General features: G+C 51.0%; 1 protein-coding gene across 1 annotated transcript in view; it reads right to left on the minus strand.

Moving 5' to 3' along the window:
• MMP17 (matrix metallopeptidase 17) overlaps positions 1 to 23,752 on the minus strand; it is a 65,910-nt gene that overhangs the window by 15,335 nt on the left and 26,823 nt on the right. Inside the window, 2 exon segments of the mRNA XM_037376814.1 lie at positions 6,705 to 6,831; positions 8,728 to 8,860. Of these exon segments, the coding sequence (XP_037232711.1) occupies positions 6,705 to 6,831; positions 8,728 to 8,860 (260 nt within the window).

Below are 23,752 nucleotides of genomic sequence, written 5' to 3' on the forward strand. Positions count from 1 at the left end.
GAAACATCCCACCCACGTGAAACACAACCAGGACCTGAATCCTGATCCCTCCCGATCCTGCTGTACCAGGTGTCAGTCAGCCTCAGAGCCACACTTCATGCACAACCCGCTGTTAATGCCCAGGACTGTTGCCCTTGCCCAGCCTTGGCAATGCCAATGCCACAAGTCCCTTTCCAGAGCTTGCCCATTTTTTTTTCCAAGCTCCCGTTCAGACCTATGGACATGATTTTCTCACCACTATATTCGTTCCACGTGCAACCCAAATATGCAAAGATTATTGACTCCTGAGCCTTTGCACCTCACACAGGCCCATCAGTTTTCCTGCAACAAAAACCAGCAGGTCATTGCTCACTCCTTATTACACGCACAACAGAATCCAGTACAGATTTGCTGCCTCCATATATTTCCCGGCCTGTCTGCTGGAGGTATAAAATATACTCAGAAACCAGTACACTGCCAGCAATCTTGGAGACTGCAATCCATAACAAGGAGGAAGAGGAAAGGATGCATTTTGTGTAAATTGCATTCAAAGTGCCTCCAGCCTATTGCCTGAGGAGACGGACTATTTGATGGAGCACTGTAGCCGAGAAGCTCTTGTCTTGCTTCTTGGCAGAAAAAGCACTGATGAGCAGGGGCTTACAACACTACTGCACGTACCATAGGGCTATCATAGCTTTTCTGCATATGCACTACATCCCTTCGTCCTCAGGTCTGCCTTGCCCTGGAAGAGGAGTGCGGTGGGATGAGTCATGTGCCGGCACTTGCTCTGCAGCTGCATGCCTAAAGCCTCCCTTGTCATCTTCACTGGAACGAAGAAAAGTCAATGTCTCCTATATAACCAAACCTTGAAAAAGAATTCCTAACGTTGTTGATTTAATAGAGAAGGTGAAAAGACAAAGATGCAACAAGGCACCTTGGCTTCTGAAAGAGCATGTTTAGATAATCTTTCATTGACAATTTTGACAAAAATAAACACACTCCAGGAGAAATGTACTTTTGACTGAGTAATTATTGACAAAAAACAATTCTGCTGGAAAACTTCTGGCCAGCTCTACCCCAGTAATAATGGATACTTTATTTCTTGTGTACCAGCACACCAACCAAAGCATTCATGCAATATTCATGGCTTGACAGATTTTTAAAGGCTGAAGCAACAATTACATTCACCTCACTTGCCCTGCTGCATAATACAGCTGGGAGAGCATCGCTCAGTATTACACTGCTCCCCAGCACCAGTGTGAAGTAATGACCTGACTAAACCTCTAGAGGTAATTACAGGTGTCAGAAACAGATGTCACGTCACTCAAGCTCTTCCTACAAGTAGTGGTTTGGGTACGAAGAGACACCATAGATCAGAGAAGGGACGTAGGAATGACTTGCTGACTGAGGTTGGATGCTCTTGCTTTCACAAGTACTTGCACATATCCCATGCCCTCAAAGACATGCAGCTCAAGATAGGCATCACCACCTGACCTGGGCAAAACTAGTGAGGGTTAAATCCAGGATGGAACAAAAAGGGACTCATGAGAACAAGTGCGGATCTCATTAGCAGTTTCTCCGAAGACCTGGGGAACCCCATCCCAGAGAGGGTGGGAACAAGATGGGTGAATCAGGCAAAACACATCACAGCCAGATGAGCAAAAATCACTCATATCTACGGCTTTGCTATCCCTAAACTATTCTGAGCAAAGAAAGACTTTATCTACTAAACTAAATGAACTAGCATACACGTAGCATCAGACAATCATGGGACTCCAAACAAAATGCATTTGTAAAGAAGACAGCATAGAGGCACAAACAGTATGAGCATGGGACTAGAAAAGGCAATTTTTAATTATAGAGAGACTGTGGCTGTTTTAACCTCTACTGAACAAGTCATTATACATGTAAAACACACCGTGTTTAGCCCAGGAATTACAACCTGTCTCCAAGATCACGGCGCCTAGCTTGACCACATAAGCTCCTTTCCTCTCTCTCCTTTCCCTTCCCTCTCCCTCTTTCCAGCTGTAGAGTAAGGATAATAAATATGATCTCCCTTATAAAAGGATGGCCAATGAAAAGCCCCGTCTAAAGAGACAAACGCTATTAATATTCATCTCAACCCCTGACTCCAGAAACATTAGATTAAGGCAGAAACAGTATCAATACTTATTTTGCTTCTTATAAAAGGTCCTGCACCTCTGAGCTGACCCACATTTTATTGACATACTGCAGGTGTAAGTAAAAAATCCCCCATCCTTTATTCATTACCACCGTTATTTTTCAAGAGAATCCCATCAGGGTTTTTCAATTCAGCATCTGATTTGATTGCCGGAGCTCTACTAATGTTTTCAATGAGATTAGCAGAAGACTATTTTACTGATAGGATGTTTGTCGGCACTGCATTACCCAGTTCCACTGAAAAGGAGGCACATTTCTAACATCATGCAGAACGAGACAGGACTAAATAAGCTTCCTCCTACCTTGATTATTACTATTATTTGTCATAAATGCAGCTGCTTAGGTACTCAGCGGAGAGCCATGCTCCTTCTTCTTGGGTGTTAATCCCTCCTTAGACTGCCCTCCCAGCGTGCCAGTCTTGGGCAAAAGCCTGATGTAACTGGGGAGAAAGCTCCCTCTCCCAGGCTGGCCCTGCCAAGCCACTGGGACGGTGACAAGCACTGGGCTGCTCGTTCCCCTCAAGCCACCCCACCGGCCTGTGGGGTCGGTCACATCCCCCTGCAAAGCCACCGGCTGGGACACCCTGGTGAGCATCCGTCCCTGCTACAGACATGGCTGCGTGGGGCAGCGCCAGCCATGCTGCGGGACAGGGGCTGTTGAGCAGGGCACGGCTGGAAGGGCACAGCCAGGTGCCAAAGAGGGCATTGCTGCTCTGCCTTTGGAGCTCACCCGGGTGGCAGCACCGCCACATGGACAGATGAAAGCTGGCTTCCACCTAGCTGTTGCCAGCCCTTCACCTGTCCCTTCAGTCCCCTCCTTAGCTCGTCCCATCCCAAAGAGATCTGGGGTCCGCACTGGTTAATAAGTAGAAGCCCGAGAGGGCTGGTCTGCCTCAGCTACTGAGGGCACCCACACCAATGGTTATTTGATTTCTGGGTTCCTTTTTGGGTTTTGTCCTCCCAAAGACAAAAGTGAAAGAGTATTAGTGATGTATGGGCAATCAATTGCTGGTTAATGAAAGCACTCCTTCACCTTCTGCAGTCCTGAAACCACACAGAAATAAAATAAATGCTGATAACTCCTGAACACAGCAGGCTAAGGATTGCCTGATGAACCCAACCTAGTTTTGCTGGGGGGTGGGGGGTGGCAAGGGGACAGCTGGAAGGGGGGTGCTTGCTACTGTGGCAGGGGTGCTCTCCCAGCCGCGCAGCACGAGCTGTGGCACAGCAGCCCTGCTCTGGTGCTGCGTCAGCACTGCTGCAACACCCCGATGCCAGGGGAGGACAGCAGTGGGGTGTCTGCACCCCCGGCATCCTGTTCCCAGCACTTCGCAAAAAGTACTAAACATTTTGGGGTGACAATCCTTCTCCTGCCTTTTAAATCGTACCTAGTGCCTTGCGGCTCCCTGCACCCAGCAATGGGCACCAGCATGGGAGTAATGCATTCCAGGGTGAAGAGGTGGGGGAAATCAAATTCCACAGCTGGTTTCTCAGGCTGCAAGAGGAGCAGCTGCTCTGGGGGCTGCTGCACTTTGCTGCCCACCCCAGCCATTGTGCCCCTGCCCTGCCGCCTGCACTGGCAGCTGGTGCCACCGTGGCAGCTGCCCGCACTCTGCTCCGGCCGCTTGGGGCTTTTCCTGCGCGGGGGGCATTATGGCAGCCCTAAAGCAGCCCTGCGCCGGGGGGTGACACTCCTGCCCCCTTGGGTGTCTGTCACCCCCAGGTGACGGGGAACATGGCTGGCTGCGACCAGCTGGGCTTGGGCTGGCAGGTCACCACGGTGGGATGCCACTGATTAGAGGAGGAGAGCAGGAGAATCGGGTCCGTCACAGGGACAGGAGCACGGCACCGGGGCTTGCCCTGCTGCACACTTCTCCCCAGCAGTGCCTGCAGGGCTGCCGCCCCTCGGGCCTGGCAAACCCACCCCTCGGCTCGGTGGCAGCCTCCATGGCGGGTGGGCTCAGGGTGCTCCCAGCCACGGTGGGCAGCGACTGAAGGATGTCACTGCTCCCCTGCCACCTGCCTCTGCTCCAGCCCCATCCCAGGTCCTGAGCATCGCAGTTGCAAAGACCGCAGGTCTGATGAAGTGGCACCAGGGACCCATCCTTAACTAAGATGGATGACAGTCAGCTCAGCTCGGCACCAAGCTGAGATTTCAGCAAGAAAACACCTGGGAAATTCAGAAAGCTGGACTTGGGCGGCTTCTGCCTACCCCAGGGTGTTCAAAGCGCGCAGAGAGGGGGCACAGCCCTGGCGCTGCATTTCCCATGACCGCAAGGAGACAGCGGGTGCCTGGAAGAGATGGAGGTGCCAGCTGTAAACTCCCCTTCTGCGGGGCACAACCAGAAGCAATAAAGCAAAATTAGCAAAAGGAAAACCAGGCTGCAATGGCGAGGAGGAACCCGCTGCGAGCGGCTCCCGGCGCCAGTGCCAGCAGAGGGCATCCACAGCACGCTGCTCCCCACGCCCCTCTCCAGCTGCATCCCAAATCTATCCCACTGCCACCTCATCAGTTTACCCAGCGCCTTGGTACACATGTACAATGCAGGAAAAAAAAAATCCCATGAAAAGAAGATTTATATGCTGTAATAGCCTGGAAACTTCCCATGGAGCTGAGGCACAGAAGACTGTGTGTGTCTGCCACTGCACTGGGATGCTCTGACGCTGCATCACGGGCTGTGCAGGATGCAGCCTGTACTGTCTTGCTCCCTGAGCCCTCCTGTCCCACAGGCTGGCTGTGCTCACGGGTAAAAAGAAGAAACTTCAGTAACCTGCATGCCTATAAAATTTTGTTTGCCAAAAGCTGCCTTCTCCATCAGTGCAGGTGCATATCCCGGGATCATCCTTTTGCACAGCTTTGCCTACATGTATTCCAGCCTTGCAATCATTCAGGTTCTTATTCAGTTTTTAAATGTGTAGCATACTAGAATTTGGTTTCTTTTTCTTTTTTTTAAATCTTCAATCAGTGTGTAAAACGTAAGCGTGTAAAACTTTATGTCTCCATTGGCAGATTTTCACGGCAGTTTTAAAAGAAGCTATTTTAATCTCAAGTGTTGGATGTAAATACTGTGTTAGAGTTTCTATAATGCTGTAGCCTTCTGTTGGATTATACCACCTCCAGTTATAAAATACAGCCCTTTCTTGAACAAAAGCCAAGATCTCGGAAAAGATCAAAGACTAAAAAGAAGAAATGAGTTTGCCAGGAGATGGATTTTTTTAGGTCGTTCATATAAAATCGTCTCAGACCTAAACCCCTTTTTATGGCAAACCTTGCTGCAGCATCACAGTTTCAAGGGCGGGGGGTATCCTGGGGCTGCATCCACCGGAACAGCCTGACCCCATCCCACCTCCACTGCCCTCTGGGATGGTGGACCCTGCACCATGGCTGGGGTCCCGGCGGCACCGGGCACTGGCCCCGCTGTTGAGGCCAGGGCTGCGCACACGCCATGCCCCCTGCACTGGCTCCGGCAGCTCACAGGACATCATGGCAGATTTTATTGTTTCACCCAAAGGGATTTTCTCCTCTCTGGAATGTGAATTTTATTCCTCTTACCCATCAAGACGGGGCTGGCCAACAGGGGGATAGGCTAAGCTTTTGTAACGTGGGCTACTTCACTACAAGAAGCCGTCCATGAGCCAAAGTTGTTCCTTATGAAGCTGAATTATGTTTACCTTCTCTGAGAATAAGGTCGCAGAGGGATGTGCTGGAACATGGACCAAATCCCTGGTAAGACCAGTTTCAACACATGTCAACAGTGACAGCCAAGCTGAGATTTGTTACTGTAGAAGGAGGTCGACTCGCTCTAGGGACTACGTCAGGATCAAAGAGAAGCTTATTATTAATAACGGAGATCTCTCCGCAGTGTCCACATGCATTTTCAGGATAGTATGAGCACCTCATGGTGCTCACCTTTCTTGAAGCGACAATCACTTGGTCTTAGAGGAAGGAAAAAAGAGTCCCCAAAAGCACAAGTTTTGGTGGGACAGGGATCAGCTTTTTGTCAGCCCTGACCTGCAGCACGACCACAGGGTCTCCAGGAGTTGGACCTGAACTTCTGCGTGTCGCACGTTTGGGCTGACCCACACACATCGCTTCCTGATGTCAAGGGAAAAATACTCCCCTACGGCAAGGACTAGGAGAAAAATAGTGACTATCACCCAGAAAACACTCCCAACCCTTAGGCTCAGGTGGGCTCTTCAAGAGAAGATGGCCCATCTGCGCTGAGCCAAGCCTGTGGCAGCTGCTTAAGGAAGCGCAAAGTCCCAATGAACTCAAGAGAAACAATGCTCTAACCATTGCAACGCAGCAAACACCCCGGCTAATCCAGCGGTCAGACCTGCACCATTCCCAGCCGGCAGCCTAGCAGGTCCAAGAAGTCAAGGCTGGGATAGGCAGAAGAGTTCAAATAAAGAATCTGGGGGGTCTTGGGAGCTCGGAGGGACGTGTTTTAACACGCCACCCTGAAACTCGTCACAAAGCTGTATTTAGCCCAGATCTGCATGGGATCAGCTGCAAGATTTCAGCAGGGGAACGTGAATTCCTACCTCCATGACAAGTTCCTTTTGCTCCACTTGGTGACAGCCTGTGTGAATCGCTTCCTCCTGGCCTCCACGGCAGCAAGGTCGGGCAGAGAGCAGCGAGGGGTCTTCATCAGCTCTAGTGTGGCTTCGTCTGGGGTCATGGAAAAAACGAGAAATCATGGAAAGGGTGGGTTACAAAATCCCGGAGGGGGACAGGGAGATGGGAAGCAAAGCTAAGGATGCAGCAGCAGAACAGCAGGCAATACCCGAGAGCCTGTTGGGGCACAGCACCGGCCCCAGCACCACTTGGGGTGACACCCATGGGGCACTGAGCCCCTGCCGTGCCACCGCTGCACCCACCCCCAGCAGCAATTCCTGCCGAAAGCCCATCTCCTCAGAGCACCTGCCAGCCGGGGCTGCTGGGGGGTCTGGGGGCTGGCACCGTACGGCTGGGGGCTGGGCGCTGCTCTGCTGTTAGTGCCACCGAGAGGGTTATTGGTGTCAGGAGAAAATGCAGCAGGTTGCCTCTTGCGTGACACCTTACGGATCTCAAGAAGTTGTGTGCAAAACTACCTCTGCAGGCTTTGATCATATTTTAAAACACAATTTTTTAATTATTCTGTTTTGTACTCTCTTGCTGAATTGCCCATTATTCCCCTGGCAAAGCAGGGAGACATTCACATGTAGATAAACTCCATCTCTGTTCAGTTAGGAGCTCATTTGGAAAACGTTCATATTCCTTCTTATTTATTTTTAAAACTGAATGAAAGCTTAAAGCCTCTGTTCTCATCTGCTGAAACACAGACAAGTTGTTCCATTCACCATTTTCTGTACTGGCTTTACCTCTTTACTTAAACACTGTTACCAGATGCAAAGCCACGTCCACGCCCTCCCAGGGCAGCCCCCAAGCCTGTTTCGAACACCCCCTCCAGAAACGAAAATGAAGATGCATTCGAAAGGCCAGCCTTGCTCCTGGGCCTCCTGCAGTTTGCGATAAGGTGGAAGACAAATAATTACATGCACTCAATTAAGAGCAGAGAGGGACAGCCCCACCGAGGGGATGCGGCTGGGGGCTGCTCAGGCAGCAGCTGTGCGGGGGGCCCACGGGGGGCTGCTGGGGCGTGGGGGTGGGCGCAGACCAGCCTGCTAATGAGCAGCTTCTCCTTAGTTCTGTCCCAAGCAGCCGAAGCAAGCTGGCCACACAGCAAGGTCATGGCCGCCTGTCAGGGAGGGGAGGAGAGTGGCCAGGCGTCCTTCCGAGGGCCGGGATAATGCTGCCTTTCTCCTTCCCTCAATGGGGACATTGAGAGGAATGTCCTGGCCATGCTGGGGAACTTGTGTTGCTTCAGCCTGGCCCTGGGCTGCTCCCTCCCAGCCAGATGTGGCTGCCACATCAGGCAGGAGCCACTCACCGCCCTGTCCCTGCTGGCCACTGGAGCTGGTGGTGGGCTCCTGGCTGGCCAGGGGGGTGCCCAAAGCCACGGCAGCTCAGCGAGAGCCCAGGAGACCCTCAGCAGCCCCAAGGGCACCTCGCGGCTCTACCTGCAGCAGGCAGGAGCAAGCAGCACCTGGGTGATGCAACCCATCTTCCTCCCCCGTGCTGTGCCCTGGTGGTGAAGAAACCAAAGCAGCTGCATATACAAACTGGGAGGCTTAATCAGGATTTTTGTTCAACTCAATTTGATGCTGCAATTAAGGCTTTGAACAGGACAACCTATCAGCCTTAGTTTTTCCGTCTTTTTTTCTTCTCTTTTTTTGAACACACCAAGAGCTATTTAAAGCATAACAGGAACCCCAAGGGCACGCGGGTCTGGTGAAATAATTGCTTGCCTCAGGTTCTTGAAAGCACAAGGCAACAAAGCACCTGAGCCATATAATTACTCTTATAGATGCAAACTGGACCGTATGTTACACCTGCGTGAGATGTTCCTAGAGATGATGCTACACCACAACTCAGTGCCAAGTTCCCTCTCCACCCCAAACCCATAAGGAGCCATCCCCACATCCCTCTGCACCAGAGAGAGAGGAGGGATCATGAGCCACTGACCTAGGACCCCTGTCGCCTCGAGACCCCCGAACTTTTGCATGGCAGTGATGGCCTTGGTGAGCTCCTCCTGCGTCTGCAGTTGTCCTGTGATGGGATCCGGAGGTGGCAGATACCCAAATTTTGTCAGCCAGTCCTGTGAAACAAGAACAGGGGATGAGAAAAGGAAAGGAAGGAAATATAGACACAGGGAAAGATGCTCGGAAGGTCCCCTCCGTTTCACTTGGAAATACTTTTCCCATTTACACATTTATACCCAGCTTCCCCATCGGACTGTGTGGTCTCTGCTAACAAATGGACATGTCAGGACAGATCTGTACACATCGCTTCAGTAATGGGATCTGGTGACCTTCACGCATTCCAAGGGTGACATCTAATTTTCCCACCTGGCTGCAGACCATCTTGGGCAGTGGTGGCAGCAGGCCCCGGCGAGGGTCACGCAGGTGCCTGTGGTCTCCGCTCGGATGCTGGCAGCTCCTACTGGAAACTTGCTGCAGGGCTGAGCACAGCGAGGGGAGGAAAACTGCCCATCGCAGGGGCTCGGCAATGCCGCCTCCCGCGGGACCTCACTCCAGTGGGAGCCCACAGGGGTCTTGGGTCCCCGGGAGGAACCTCTCTGTCTGAGGCTGCAGAGCAGCTGGGTTTTGCCCAACTTTGTCTCGGTCAGACCTCTGTTGGGTTAATAGTTGGACTCGATGATCTTGAGGGTGTTTTCTGACCTACATGATTCCGTGAGGGTGGCTTGCTTTACCCTGACCTTCCCCATGCCAGGATTTTGACTGGCAACAAACCCAGCCATGAAGACTCTGAGCCCGCCCTGAGCTACGCAGTTATCTGAGACCTGAGGTGGATGACCTCAGCACTGACACAAAACTGAGCCCTCCGGAGAAAAAAACAACACATGGAGAGACAAGGTGCCAAGCCACTTCCTTGGAGGCCACCACATGCAGTGGGACCTCGGACTGGTCCCTTCCCAGCAGTTCCCAGGGAACACGAGCACTGCAGCTGCAGTCCCAGCTCCCAGGAACCAAAACGCTGCCCCAGGGAGACCCAGCGGGTTCCCAGCGGTGCTGTCACCCTTCCACTGCGACAGGGAGGGGTATGGGGAAAGGGAGCAGAACAAAACCCTGCAACAGCCTTACCCTAAAATTTGGCCAATGCCAAAAAGTCATTCCTGGTGACTGGTGGCCCTCTTTTTTAAAAAAATAAATACATAAATGGATTTTTAAAAAAACACTAAGAAAATCTCACTGATGATGGCAACTGGTTTCTCAGCTTTAGATCATTTGTTGAAGGGGATAAATGGGCAGAGCTGCGCTCGCCCCAGCAGCACCAGAAGTGCCAGGACTGGCTAACTGGTGAAGCTGAAACCTCAGCCACCCGTGGCCCCCGAGAGGGCTGACTGATTTATTTAAGAGAAGCAGATGGCTTTTCTCTCTGTGCCCTCCTCTCCAGCACTTCCACGTGCCTGGTTTAACCACCTCCCCACCAGTTGCCGTAAAGCGCCCAGAGCCAGGTGCGGGCACCTCCGCCACCAGAAAAGAGCAGGGACCCGCAAAATGCCCGCACATCCCTCTTTGCCGAATCTTGAGCAAGCACAGCCACGTGCCAGCGATCCCCCCCTCACGGATGCATCGTTCAACCAGAGGCCACTATTTGGTACGGATTTGTCTCTCAAAGGACAATAATTTTTTATTGAGTTCTTTCTCTTCCTCTTTTCAGCCTAAAGCTGATGAAGAAAATGCCATCACTCCCCTTCTTACAACTGCTTTTTCAATGTCTGGTGAACTAGCGCTCTAAATCCTTCCCTACCCGCCTCCTGGCTCCCCTCCCCCAGCAGCAGGATCAGCAAAGAGCAGTACCACCGCACGCAGGGAATTCCATAACCACCTGCCCCCTGTTTGCTTTATCTGTATCAAAGAAGCATCGAACTATTGAGCATCTTGAAGACTGACATTGATCTAGACCTCCAGTGCGGTCAATACACCACAGGTTTATCGCAGTCAGATTAGTTCCAGAAGTCAGCACCTGCCTGGGGCACCATGCCCTAATGTCTCCTGGCCTGGTGTCACCCACCGCGGCCACCCCGAACGCCACAGCCTCCCAGACCCTCTTGCAAAGCCCAGCTGGACAGTTTCATGCTTGCGGAGCTTGACGGCGATCTCCCCACGTGTGGCGTGGCTCTTCACCGGGGAGCATCGGCTCCTGTGCCAGGTTACTCACCGGCAGTTCACTTCCCTGCTCGCCCTTCTGCACGGATGCCTTATTTTAGCGGGATGATGTGCTATCACAGCTAGAGAAAGCAGCTTATCTGGCCATTTCATGTTGCTTAATGCAACTCCATTAGCCACCACCTTTCTAGGAGTACATTAGCATCTCTGCAGCCTTCCCTCACCATCAGGCTGAAGGCCAGGCCAAGTGCTCTCCCTCTCCTCCCTGCTCCTATCTGTCCCTTTGCATAGCAAAAACATTTGTGACAGAAATTAGAGATACAATTCACCCCTGATAGCTCATGAGAAATCGGCTGTGACACGGAGCTTGGCAGCCGGCCCATCAATTGCCAGGGATGGTGGAGTTTAATCTGGTTTCTTCCCTGGCCATGGAGACACCGTCATTTATCCTCTAACGACAGCGGAGATGCTGCTGCACTGGCGATGTGTGCATCCCAGCGCAGGCCCACCTGGCGGAGGTGGCTGCAGGAGGCTGGGGGGCACAGGGCGGGGGGCTCAGCAGAGGTCCTGCCGACTTCCCTGCTCCTTGACCCGAAGGGAGGAGGAGGCACCAACACGAGCGGACAGCCTACGGCAAACGGGGGGCGGGTGTGTGTGTGTGTGTGCTCCCTGACAGACAGGTGGCAGGAAGGGGCAGGTACCACAAGTCCTGCAGCTGATCTACCTTGCAAGCACTGATTTTCCTGCATAGGATTTTTCATCTAGACCATTGTGTTTATCATGCCCTACTCAGGTTCTCCATAATTTGGCAGACCTCTGTGATAATCGCTCTCATTCATCTCGTTTCCAGTGTACAGGTTCTGGCCGGTTTCCTCTCCCCTTGTAAGCAAAGCTGATCCATAATATTGAACTTCCCCATTCCACCTTTGCTGTAGCAAAAAATCTCATTTAGGGAGAATGCAGCTGGACTTGCAGATGAGAAGGGGCAGCTGGAATTGTCTGGCTAATTACCTGGGTGCCCTGTGAAAGCTTTTCAGGTATTTTCTTGTCCTTAATTAGGACAAAAGCTAAATGTATGAACTTCCATAACTGAAAAAAATGAAAACATTTTCCACTGAGATAACTTGAACATGTTCCTGTCTTATTTCCACTTGCCTTTTTCATTAAAAAAAGGTATTTTTGCCAACTCTCATTAGCTTAAAATGTTTAAATAAAACAGTGATTTGAGCTGAATGCTAGAATTCTTTGGACATATTTCTTGCCTGAGTTGGTGCAATAAAAATTTTTCCTTAAAATTGTGCTGCACTAAATCAATTGACCTAATCCCACGAGAAGATTCAGCTTCAGCAACTCCCCATTTCAAATGGAAAAAATTGCTTCACCAAAAAAATTCAGATTGAGCCAACGTCTGATCATCTTCCAGCTGGGAGGTGAGCTGAGAATGAGCGCGGCTGCAGGACGCGACTCCTGCCACAGCTCACAGGACCCTGGCCCAGTTTTTGTGGCATTCACCTCATTGTGTCTCTGGCCCCCAGTTCTTCATCTATGAAATACCTGCAGCGGTATCTCCTGGTGTCCCATCTAACTGGTCCTGTCTGCTGGCACTGGGAGCTCTTTGGGGCAGCCTCTCCCTGGCTCTGCTGCACCCCATGCACAGGGGCTGCCGGCTGGACCAGCCTCGCCAGAAGTGGCCCCACACAGGGGCTTCGCCACCGGTGCTGGGAGTTAGCAAAAGTGGGGCTGGGGAAAGCTGGAGGGACCCAGCCAGGTCCCCAGTGAATTTTCTGAGCCAGGTCCACCACCAAGCAGTACAGAATGAGAGGCTTCCCATTGTGCTCAGGGCCAGGAAAAAAAAAAGGAAGAACCGCACACCTGGCAAAAGCAGCCAAGGACACCCATCCATCTGCACCTCCCCCCCACCACATCCATCTGCACCTCCCCGCCACTGCGCCGGGCCAACAGCTGCCAGCAAGAGCCCTCACGCTGCTCTGCGCTGAACACAGCCACATACCTACTCCTTGAAAACCACAGCTGGGATGGCTACCAACAAACCACTGCTTGTGGGGGGCTGGAGGTGCCATCTACCCCACTGCGGATGGTTGGACTTGCCCCACATCCTAGGCAGCGGGAAAAAGCCATTGCAAGGCGTTCAGCCCTCAGGGCTGAAAGAGCAGGAACAGGGTCTCCCTGGGTGCCGCCCGTGCCCCATCCCCTGCAGACTCGTGGGACCAGCCACCCACAGACAACACAACTCAAGAAATAAAGAACAATTGAAAAAAACAACTAAACCAGAAAAAACCCACTTTTTCCCTCCCATGTAGCTCTACAACGTTTAAATGGCTTGATTTGACCCCTCCTGTCCCACCGCTGTGGTACCCAACAAAAGATGTCTTAAAGCAACTGCTCCGAAGCAGCCCTCCTCCAAAAAGGGACTGTGCTAACGATGAGGCAGCAGCGTCGTTCCTCCATGGAGCTGCTCCGTGCATGTGTTTGGAGGATTGCTCACTTGTTTGGCTAAAAATAAGCTGTATTATTTTTCTCTCGTGTGAGTTGCCACACTGCTGTGGCATAGTGTAATGAGAAAAAGCCTGTTTCTTGCCTTAAAAAATGATTAACGGAATCCAGAACTGCAGAAATTTTTTTTGCACATTTTCTTTTGAAGGCCGCACAAAGTTAGGAAAAACGGAAACTAAGTCCTTGCCTCTGCAAGCAAGCCCTGCTTCAATTTTGGACGTTTTTTTTACTCCTTAACCCACCTGAGCAGAATACCAGGAAACAGCCTGGGTCTGGGGCTTTCCAGGGCCAGGTGATGACCCGGAGCAAAACGTTAGCTGCAGCAGCAGAGAAGCCTGTGGTATCACTTATGCAGAGCCAATTTTCAGATTAAAATGGCAATTTAATTTCTTTCATCTATCCACTTCCTTTGTACCAATACACTTTTGTCCTAGAACCTACTTACCTGCTTAATTTTAAATCAGATGTAGATATTGTCCCTCTTTTACGGAAGATTTATGAGCTCTGAAGGTTTGCTTTTACAAATATTAATATTATATAAGCTGATGGGCTTATTCAACTGCCACAAGCAAAAAAAGACTCAGTCAGCAAGTTTTCTTCCTGATGATTTCTTTTTAAGGGTCGTAGGTTGGTGTTTACAAGAAGACAAACTAGTTCAGGATAACAAGGAGAGGATAAACAGGACAAACAGCAAAGCAGAAATCAGGGTAAGCAGAAAAGCTCTACCCAAGCCAGGTCCGTGCTCCTGCCTGCTCTTACATTGTAATGACCACATTTCTAAAGCTTAGCCCCCCAAAAATCAGGGTGGTTTCTTTTTTTTTTTTGCTTGATGTTGCATAAACACACAGGAGGTGAAAAAAGCCTTAATCCTGCAGTTTGTAACACTCCCGTTGCTCTGGGATGTAGATTGTTACTCTCCGCTTACCCGGCAGGTTGCCAAGGGGGGAGGAGAGCAGAGCCTTACCCCCCAGTCCCTGGCGCCTCTGTCCTGGACTGGAGCCTGAGCTTCGCACCAGCACCCAGACTCCCAGAACAGCTCTATCCCCATCCCAGCAAGACTGGGGGAAGAAACAGGGTGTCAATTCCTGCCCCTGTCGAGCGGGGCACAAGCAGCACCCACAGCGCTCTGCCTAAGGGCTGTCGGTGGTGACACCCATGGGCACCTCTCCCTGGCCTGTGCCGCAGCCACCAGCATCGCTCCACATGCCGCTGTGGCGAGGGGCTGCGCTCGCGGTTCTGTGTGACACCTCCGGAGACCCTTTGGATGTGCAACATGCATGGAGAGGATGCTGGCATATCCCAATCCCCAGATTTTCAGGGCAGTCCAAGGCTTGAGCAGAAGCCTGTTTCCACTCAGAAGATCCCTTTCATTAATAATCCTTGGAAAGCTTTACCGAACCGCACCTTTTCTTATTCATCAAGCTATGAGTTGCTTTTCTTCATTTAAAAAGGCTCCGGTCACAGCTGGGTGGCTAAACCCTCACCCCGGCCTAAGCCTGGCCTCGGCTTGCTGGCGGGGCAGCATTCCTGCCCACGGTGCCCAGCGCCCCAGGCTGAGCCGGAGCACGGACCCCCCCCCAGCCCTCATCTCTGTCATCCACGCCAGGAATCCGCAGGGGAACGGGCTCTGGGTTTGCAGAGCCACCCAGGCGGAGGGGGCTCGGAAAGCTCCCTTTCCTGCTGGAAGCCTCCTCATGCCCTGGGTGCAGTCATGCTTCACACATACAGGGGAAGAAAATCCAAACATACTACTCAACAAAATTAACGACCCAGATTACTAAAATAAAGCTACAATTCAAACATCCGGAACTAATTTCCAAATTACACTTCATTTTATCTCTGCAGCTACTATTAAATAGGGTGGAAGCTTTTAAAATAATAATAATAAAAAAAGTCACCGCCACCACAAGCTAGATTAAAAGGAAATTGCTTTCGGCTGTTTGAGTTTTTCTTCCAAGTTTTCGAAGGTTTACAGCATTAAAATTTTTACAGTCATTTTCCCGAGATCAAACAACCCCAGAAACAACGCCCATTAATTAGAGCAACACATATGGTGCCGCAATACTCCGAGGAGCACGCTCCTGCAGTGTAACGGCCTCCGGGCCACGCAAAGCCAACAATTCCCTTCCAAGGGTTGCCATGCACCTCTCTAATGAGCTATCGCATACACGTAATCAACTGATTAATTCATTAGGAGAAAAAAAAATGCAGTTTGGATTACAACCAGGACTTTGGTTGATGCCACCGCTGAACTGCGGGACTAGTTTCATTAGCTCACGCCGGAGGAGTTGCTGGAATCCAAACAGCTATTTAATTCGAGCGAATGTTGTGCACAGAATCCAGGGTGGAAGTTAATGCAGCTGCTAATGATTTCCTCTCCCTCCCCCTTGCTTTAAGTGTTCGATTAGGTTAACAACAGTGGTGTTGCAAAAGGCCACAACCCAGAAGTCCTGAAGATGACAGGTCCCTTGGCAAGAGACACATCAAACCACTCGACACTGGTCCTGGGACACCCTGGTCACCAGGGATCCAGTGGAGAGAGCACCTCTGCTCCGGCGCAGCTCTCTTCCTAGCCAGCCACTGGCACCAGCCTGGTGGCCTGCAGGTCTGGGGGGATGTGGCCAGGTCCTGCCTGCGGCTGCAAGGGCCCACTTGTAGGGCTCTGCCGGCGTGACCGCCTTGCTGGGCATCCTCCACCAGACACAGTGGCCACGGGAGTCAGCCGTCCTGATTTGGAAGCAAACTTCATTGACTCTGCGGTAGATGTTACACAAGGTGTAAGCATCTCTTTGGTTGGAAGGATACTGACAGCCTTCCCAGAAACACAGAGTTAATCAAGAGTTGGAGCAGCAGCAGAAGGGAATTCTCTGCAGACCACAGAAACAGCATTTTCAACCTCTTTGAACTGAAGATCAAAGAACCAATTCCTGCCCATAGAAGGCAGGCAGAATAGCGCAGCGCAGAGCAATGTTTACTACAGCTGGTTCAGGTTTCTTTTCAGCGTAAGAAAAAATGACAAAACATATAAACAAGGTACAGTTTATTCTGTATTTTCAACATAAATGTGTATTTTTCTTGGTGGTGATTTAATACTCTGGGGCTTTAAGGAGGCCTTCAGTCACTGGAGGTTTTTCCAGCACATTCTGAAAATTTCCACTCGAAGGCAATGAACAATGCAAAAACATTGTGTGTAACTGAAACTCCACGTGACCATCAAAAAGGACTTTCAACGGCAATAGTTTTTTGTTTTAAATCAGCCCTAGTTTTGCATAATGCTGCTTGTCATGGTGAAGAATCCTTTGTCATCAATGAGTTATTTAGGAAGGAAAAGAAGAAAGTCCTGGTGTACAGCAGTCTGTTGAACTGTGGTGGGAAGTTAGGTAAACGACCAAATTAGCATTCTTTTATCTCGCCACAAAACCAGCTCTACACAGCATAACCCATCGCACAGCGTGGTTTATGGACACAGCCCTGCTCCCTCCATGCAGGTGTAGTCAGAGCCTGTTCGTGGTGGGTGCAGGAGGCTCCCAGCCGGCAGCGCCGTGTCCTGGTGAGGGATGCCGCCGGCCAGATCCTGCGTGGAATGGCAAACGCGGGACTTCAGCTCTCCCTGAACACCCCAGCCCTGCTCACTACAAAGGAAAGTGCCAGCATTTGCGTTAAAAATGAGATGAGTTCTAGTCCTCTGGTGGGCCCAGAAGCCAGTAACATCACCAGGGGGATCTAAACCACCCCAATATTCCACTGAGAAGCACAATAAGTAATTACCATTGCAACATATGGCATATAAATACCAGCAGCAGAGTTTAAACGTGCTTTAAAATCCACTTCAGAGCATCTGCGCTGTTGGTACCCAGGCTGTGCCCAGCTTCATCTGCACCATGGAGTGTGGTGGCTGCTGCGTTAATTCATGGAGCTGCAGCTCCGCTTATGTGGGACGAGCCAGCGCAGCCTGGGCTGATGTGTCAGGGCAGGGCGGCCGGTGGCTAAGCAGGGTAGAGAGAAAAGCCCAGCTCCAGTGTGAGAGACAGAGCAACTGGAATCCCTGAGACCCGCCACCCACTGCTCCTGAAATGGCTGCAGATGATGACGTGAAGTGTACAGTGCTCACACAAAGCCCCAGGACAGGCATTTCTCCTGGGTGCCAGCTCCCCTCCGTGCTGGAGCCCAGCAGCCAGTGGGCGCCCAGAGCCAGGGAGCACGTGCCCCTGACACCCCCTTTCCCACCAACAGCACCCGCTGCTGTGCTCTGAGCATGCCCGCAGGGACAGCCAGATCAAACCCAACCTCAGATCTGGTGTGACAGGGTTAAATTAGATGTCACCACATACGGTTCCTACAACATTTGTAAGCCCAGAGATCTCCTCCCCATGTACCCAGCCGCAGTCCACATGTAGCCAGGGAAGAGGTTTCCCTGCTCAACACAGTGCAATAAATCATGGTGAGAGGTTGCCTCATCCCTGAAATCACATCCTCTCTGTACGAAGGGAAAATCAAAGCCAAAGTTTTGCAAACCCAGGGTTTTCTGGGCACAGGACACGGGAATGTCCGTGGTTTCCTAGATGATTTTGCACAAGGCTCAGCAGAGTCCAAAGCTGCTGGGAGGCTGCTGCGAGCAGAGCCAGCTGGACAGTGCTCCCCAGGAAACATCTGCTGGAGAGGGACAGAGGGAACAGAGTGTGCCTTGACCCTCCTCTCCCCATGCTCCTCCACCTTATCCCACCCACACAGCAGGAGGGTGGGCAGGGAGGGCGGCTCCTGCGCCCCTCGCCCAAGGGGAATCCCACGTCAGGAGGCTGCCTGGGCCCTCTCCACTACCAGAGCTGGGACCCCCGCCCCACACAGATGGGGGGACCCTGCAAGACAGGCTGTCTGGGGGTTTGTCCACCTCGTCGCACACAGATGTGCAGACATTTAATTAAAGTCTCCAAGCCTCCCAAGCATCCACCATGGGGCTGTTGACATCACCCAAACAGACTGTGCAGAAAACTTCCAAATGCTCCCATCTTCCAGCTGGATTGGGACCAAGATGAGCAAGAAAATGATGAATTCTTTTAAAAGAAGTACAAATTGCTCTTTACCAGAGTGAGACTACACAGCAAGGCTCTCCTGGGGGGTGACTTTAGAGGTCCTGGTTTTGCTTAATGAGCCTGTCCACTCATCAGACCCAAGCAGCACGTTCGCTCACGGTGCGTAGGGAAAGCCAACGACGCGCCGGGAACACAATGCCGTTCATCTGTATTCTTCCGTGGCCCCGCCGAAACGAGCTCCTACTCTTCTGCTTTCAGTCATTAAACAAACCACGTCTGGTAGCTAACTGAACAGACTGCTATACATCAAAACAAATCTCTTGCTAACTCCATCTATTGGATCTTGGACTAGGACAGTGTCTTCTGCAGGACAGATTCCAGACCCTGCGTTGTCTCTGCAGCGTGGCTGGTAACACCAGAGCTCACCTTGGCCTGCCTATGTCCTCACTCGCAGCTTTCAGCCTCCGTCCCAGGCTTCAGAGCTGAACCTCCAGCACAGCTTAACTGTTTCTGCATTTACAGCAGCCAACAGTATTTTACATCCAGAAATCAGCTTGGCTGCACATCTCCCCTCCGCTCATTAGCTCGGAGATCAGTGGCTTCCTTCCTCCCCCTTGTAGCGTCACATTTCCCTCCAGCTAGCCAGGCTTGGTTTTCAAGATAACCCCAGGACACAGACTGCCTGTTTAAATATGCTCACAGCGTGGCTCCACACTCCTTTCAAGAGATTGCAGAAATGCTCTAGTCCTCCGCAAACTGGGAATTCAGACACTGTTATCACCATGCTCTGTGCTAGGGCTGGTCCAAGGGCTGCTAACAACAGCTACAGCCCCTGAATTTACCTCAGCAGCTTCTAGATCAGGTCTTAACTGTATCTTCCCATTTAGTTTTTAGCAATGAAAATATTGTGACATTAAAAAATATCCATAAATCAGAAGCCGTGCTGGGGTGTGAAATAGTGCATCCATCTGGGAGAGAATTAAGCCTCACATACATCTCTTGTCCCTGGATCTATGTGACTACAGGAACAACACATTTGCTACCTGGTTGGCTTTGCTGCTTCCCCCAACGTCTTTACAACAGCGGTATTACAATGAGCTTTTCTTGTTGACAGGCTCTTTCTATTCTCTGTACAAGCATCTTGAACAATTATTGATGCTGTGGGCAACTGGCAAACAGAAAAAGCAGCCTTCTGTTCACAAGCAAGGCTATTAAGTCAGAGGAAGCAATAACATCACAATTCTCAGGGGTCTGGCCCTCAGGTGCAAACACGGGGAACTCTGCAGAAGTACTTCAGGAGCACCCACAGGCTGCATGAGCTGGAGAAATTACCCGCTGAACAGCAGCAGATTTAGAAAAGCCAAAAAAACCCCAAAAAGAGCCCTGCATCACCACAAAGTGTTGGACAACTCACAAAACATGACAAAAATTCTTTAATTATTAAAATAAACTAACCGAAATGAATAATTTAACCCACTCTGACTAGTCCGGGGCATTTTCCCATGGCTGCCAGGATGACTCTGCTTTCAGTGAGCGCTAGCGTTAATCATGACCTGGGACAAAAGCGGTTTTGCAGGAAACAACCAGAACAAAGCAGAACCCAAACAAAACCACAGATTATACTCCTCCCCAGAGGGATTCAAATTATACAGTACCTGACTTCGGCAAACGAGCTGAACCATGCAGCAGAGAACCTGCTTTTACCAGCACTCCCCCCATCCCAAATCCTAATTTAAATAATAATAAATCTGTGCGTCTACACACACTGTTATCTATTTAGGTGTTACAAACCAGACCAAATTATGCAGCACCACCTGTGTGTACCAGACCACTGCAGCTGGGAAACAGCAGTAACTCGCCCCTGCCCAAGAGTGAGAGCCAAGGATGCAGGTGCCGACCCCTCTGACACCCCCTCCCGGGAACCACCGCGGCTGCTCGCGCCCAGGAACACCGGGCTCCCCAGCCACTGCTCACACCTGCAGCTGTGCCACGCCGAAGGACAGGCCGAGAACAAGTTTTTTCAGTTTTTTATCCAACAGACACGTGGCCACAGGCTACGGCTTGTGTAGGTACTACCAGTTTTGCCTGCCCTTGCTCCTCTGCTCCCAGGCTTTGCCCTGGGCCAGTTGCATGCAACTACATCCCAGTCAAGTGCAAGCTGATGGGATATTGGAAGAGCAGTTTGTTTCCTCCTTGCTGGGAGGCAGTTGCTGTTTGTAGGATAGCTCTTCCCTGCTGCTGGCAGGGAGAACTGCTGTCCCTGCCTCGCCAGGACTGCAGCCCCATGGGGCAGACGCGCAGCGCTCCCGCCCGAGCCCAAGCTGTCAGGCTGTGCAAGATCAGAAGCTGGCAGCTGGCACACAACTGCTCTCGCTCATGTGGCACAACACAGGGGAAACTCATGCATCCAGGGGACATGGCTCCCTTTGCTCCATGGCTGCTATCAGGAGCCTCTTCATAGCACAGGAACCTTACACAGGTCCTGCTGTACCAATGTGGTCACCAGCACCCCTTGGGCACCCCAACCCCAGGTTTCTGCTGGGTGGCTCAGTGCCACATGCCCATGGCCACCGGGTCACCCTGCTGCCAGTCTTCTCACCAGCCTGCAGACTTCAAACCCCTGCGTTATTTTTCATGTGGGCTTGGAGGGGCTGGGGTGGGGTGGGGTGAGCAGCGGCACCCGAAGCCGTTGGGCAGGGATGAGCCTTTTCTCAAGGCAATGGCCATCTGCGTGACCGCAGCCACGTGCGGTGCCTTGGATCCAGCCCTGATCCTAATTACAATAGCATCTTCTCTGGTTTTAGAAACACAGCTCACCGTGGTCCTGATCGCACCAACGTGGGATGTGCAAATTAAAGCTGGTGCCTGCTATTTTACACAGAAAAAGCCACTCCACGCTTGTGATAAAGCAGCCCGCTCTCCCCACCACCCTCCAGCCTGCATCTCTGCACATCCCCTTCCCAGCACGGCTGGCAACAGGCACATTTATGCACAAAGATCATTTCTCCCCCACTGAGCGGCAAATGATGAAATAAAAAGATTATAGAACTTACATATTTGAAAAAGCTCTAATGGGAAAATATCCCCTATCTTCTGCAGCCTCGATACGGTGTGTGTGCAGCCTGACACAGCTGGAGGCATCCTTCACCTTTCTACATGTAAACAGCCAGGCTTTATATACCTATTAGATCTATTTGCAGTGCAGACAGATACTGAGATTAGGGGCTTTCAGCTTCCCAGCCACATAACCTGTGCAGAGATCCAGGTGAAAGGATCCCATTTAACTGCCCCGGCTACCACTGGTCCCTCAGCCACACTTCCCTGCCCTCAAGCCTTCGTTTGCCTCTTCCACCACAACCTCTCTAGCATCAGCAATAAAGGAAAATTGATGGTTTTATCTGGTCGAATCTTTGCTAAAAGTATGTTTCCCCTCTGTGAAGGCTGTGGGTGTTGGTGGTGATGGCAGGACAAGGCAGGTGGCTCCCGTTACGGGCAGCTGCTGCTCTGCGCTCGTGAGATTTATGCAGAAATTTATCCCCTGGCCCCTTCCCAAGACCTATTCCAGCAGAAACAACACAGACTAAATTTTGACACCAATCGCACTCATTAAGTGGAGAGGTCTTACATTCCTCCATAAGCAGAATATGAAATACAGAGAAACTCCTGGAACAGACCATCCTGCACAGCAGAGTAGAAATCCATCTGATAAACTGAATAAATTTAATCACATTGGGTTTGTTTTGCCTGGGTTTGGTTTTGTTTTTTTTAAGACCCATATATTTTGACTTCTTCAGCTTCACGACACAAAATGTCAAAGTGACCATCAGTATCACGTCACAAGCAGAATCACTCTCCTTGCAACACCAGGACAGCTCTTCATCAGGAGCAGAGACATGCCCTGGCATGCTGAGTGGGCTGTTGTTCCCTTCGGCCATAAGTATCAAGTACCATTTGTGAACTATATGGAAGCCAACCGGCCGGATCTGCTGCCTCCTGCCCTAAATGCCACAAGAACAATCTCATCTCCTGCTGAACCTGGTGCAGAAAGGTAATCAGCATCAGCCTGCAACCACCAAGTCTATAGGTACTGCCGACTGGGTCAGACAAACCACCGACAATTTGCCAACACATCTATTTCCAAAGCTCACAAGGCTGGGCCGTACCCCAGGAGGAGCCGAACGCCTTCCCGCAGGGATGAGGAGCCGCACACTGCCATGGCTGCGGCACCCTGGGGCTAAAGGACTCGGAGCAGCGATGCTACAGCAGACACTGTTACGGAGAAAGGCCAAACAAGCCTGCCAGAAAGGTGAGAGAAGACAGGACATGTACGGCCTTGGAGGGACTAAGGCAAAGCACCAGGCTCTGCTGACTATGCTGCCCAGGGTTTTGCCTTGACCACGCAACGAGCTTGTTCAGATATGCAGGTGATGAGTTTCTTTTTCGTGAAAAGTGGGGTGAATCCTTATTCCTCCTTATCAACATGTCAATTCTTCCTGCTTTGCTTGGGAAAGGAAGGATGCTGCTCTGCTCAAACAATAGCAAGCACAGGAGAGCTATAAAAATATCAGTAAATAAGTTATTCCCTCTTTAACATGGGGAATGAGACCATCTGACCTTTCCAGACACCTGCAGCTCTCTACAGCTCCAGCCCTGCCTTTTAGAAGATGTTTTGGGGTACATCTAGCCCGCAGAATGCAAAGGCAGCAGAGAGCGCTTTTGAACAGCTTTAAGCAGGTTAGGTGGCGAGAACTAGCTTTGTTTTGTTCAGGTTTTTTGTTGTTTTGGGGTTTTTTCCTTCTTTTTTTTCTCTACATGCCACAGCCACCAGTGTAGATGTTATCCTTTATTTTCTTCCATAGCAAGGACACAGACATCTCAGTGCAAGCAGATCTGCTGCTGCTGTGCAATTAACCCACTTTAGCAGGCAGCTGTCCCTGAGCAAAACCACAGCAACAGCCGCAGAGGTAGGACACAGCCCCTTCCTCAAAGGGATGCGACTTTCAAAGCATAAGGCCAATTCCAGCGATCAAGCTATTAAACTGAGTTAATCTTGTTCTTGGTAAAATAAGCAAAGAAATCAAAATGTAACCCCCTAAGTTAATGCAAATTTAAGCTTTCACATTGATTGCCCATCACATATTTATGTCATTGCTTAATCTAGCAGCACTAAAATGAACATTCTTCTAGCAATGCTACAAATAATAATCCTCCGTGAGCGATGATAGCATCTCTGGCTCCGAGGCTGCTGTCCTGCAGGGGGGCACAGAGGCTGCACACAGACAGGCAGAGCCCGTCCTTCCCCCCGAGGGATCT

Source organism: Falco rusticolus, chromosome 1, assembly GCF_015220075.1.
Source record: "Falco rusticolus isolate bFalRus1 chromosome 1, bFalRus1.pri, whole genome shotgun sequence".
NCBI classification, from domain to species: domain Eukaryota; kingdom Metazoa; phylum Chordata; class Aves; order Falconiformes; family Falconidae; genus Falco; species Falco rusticolus.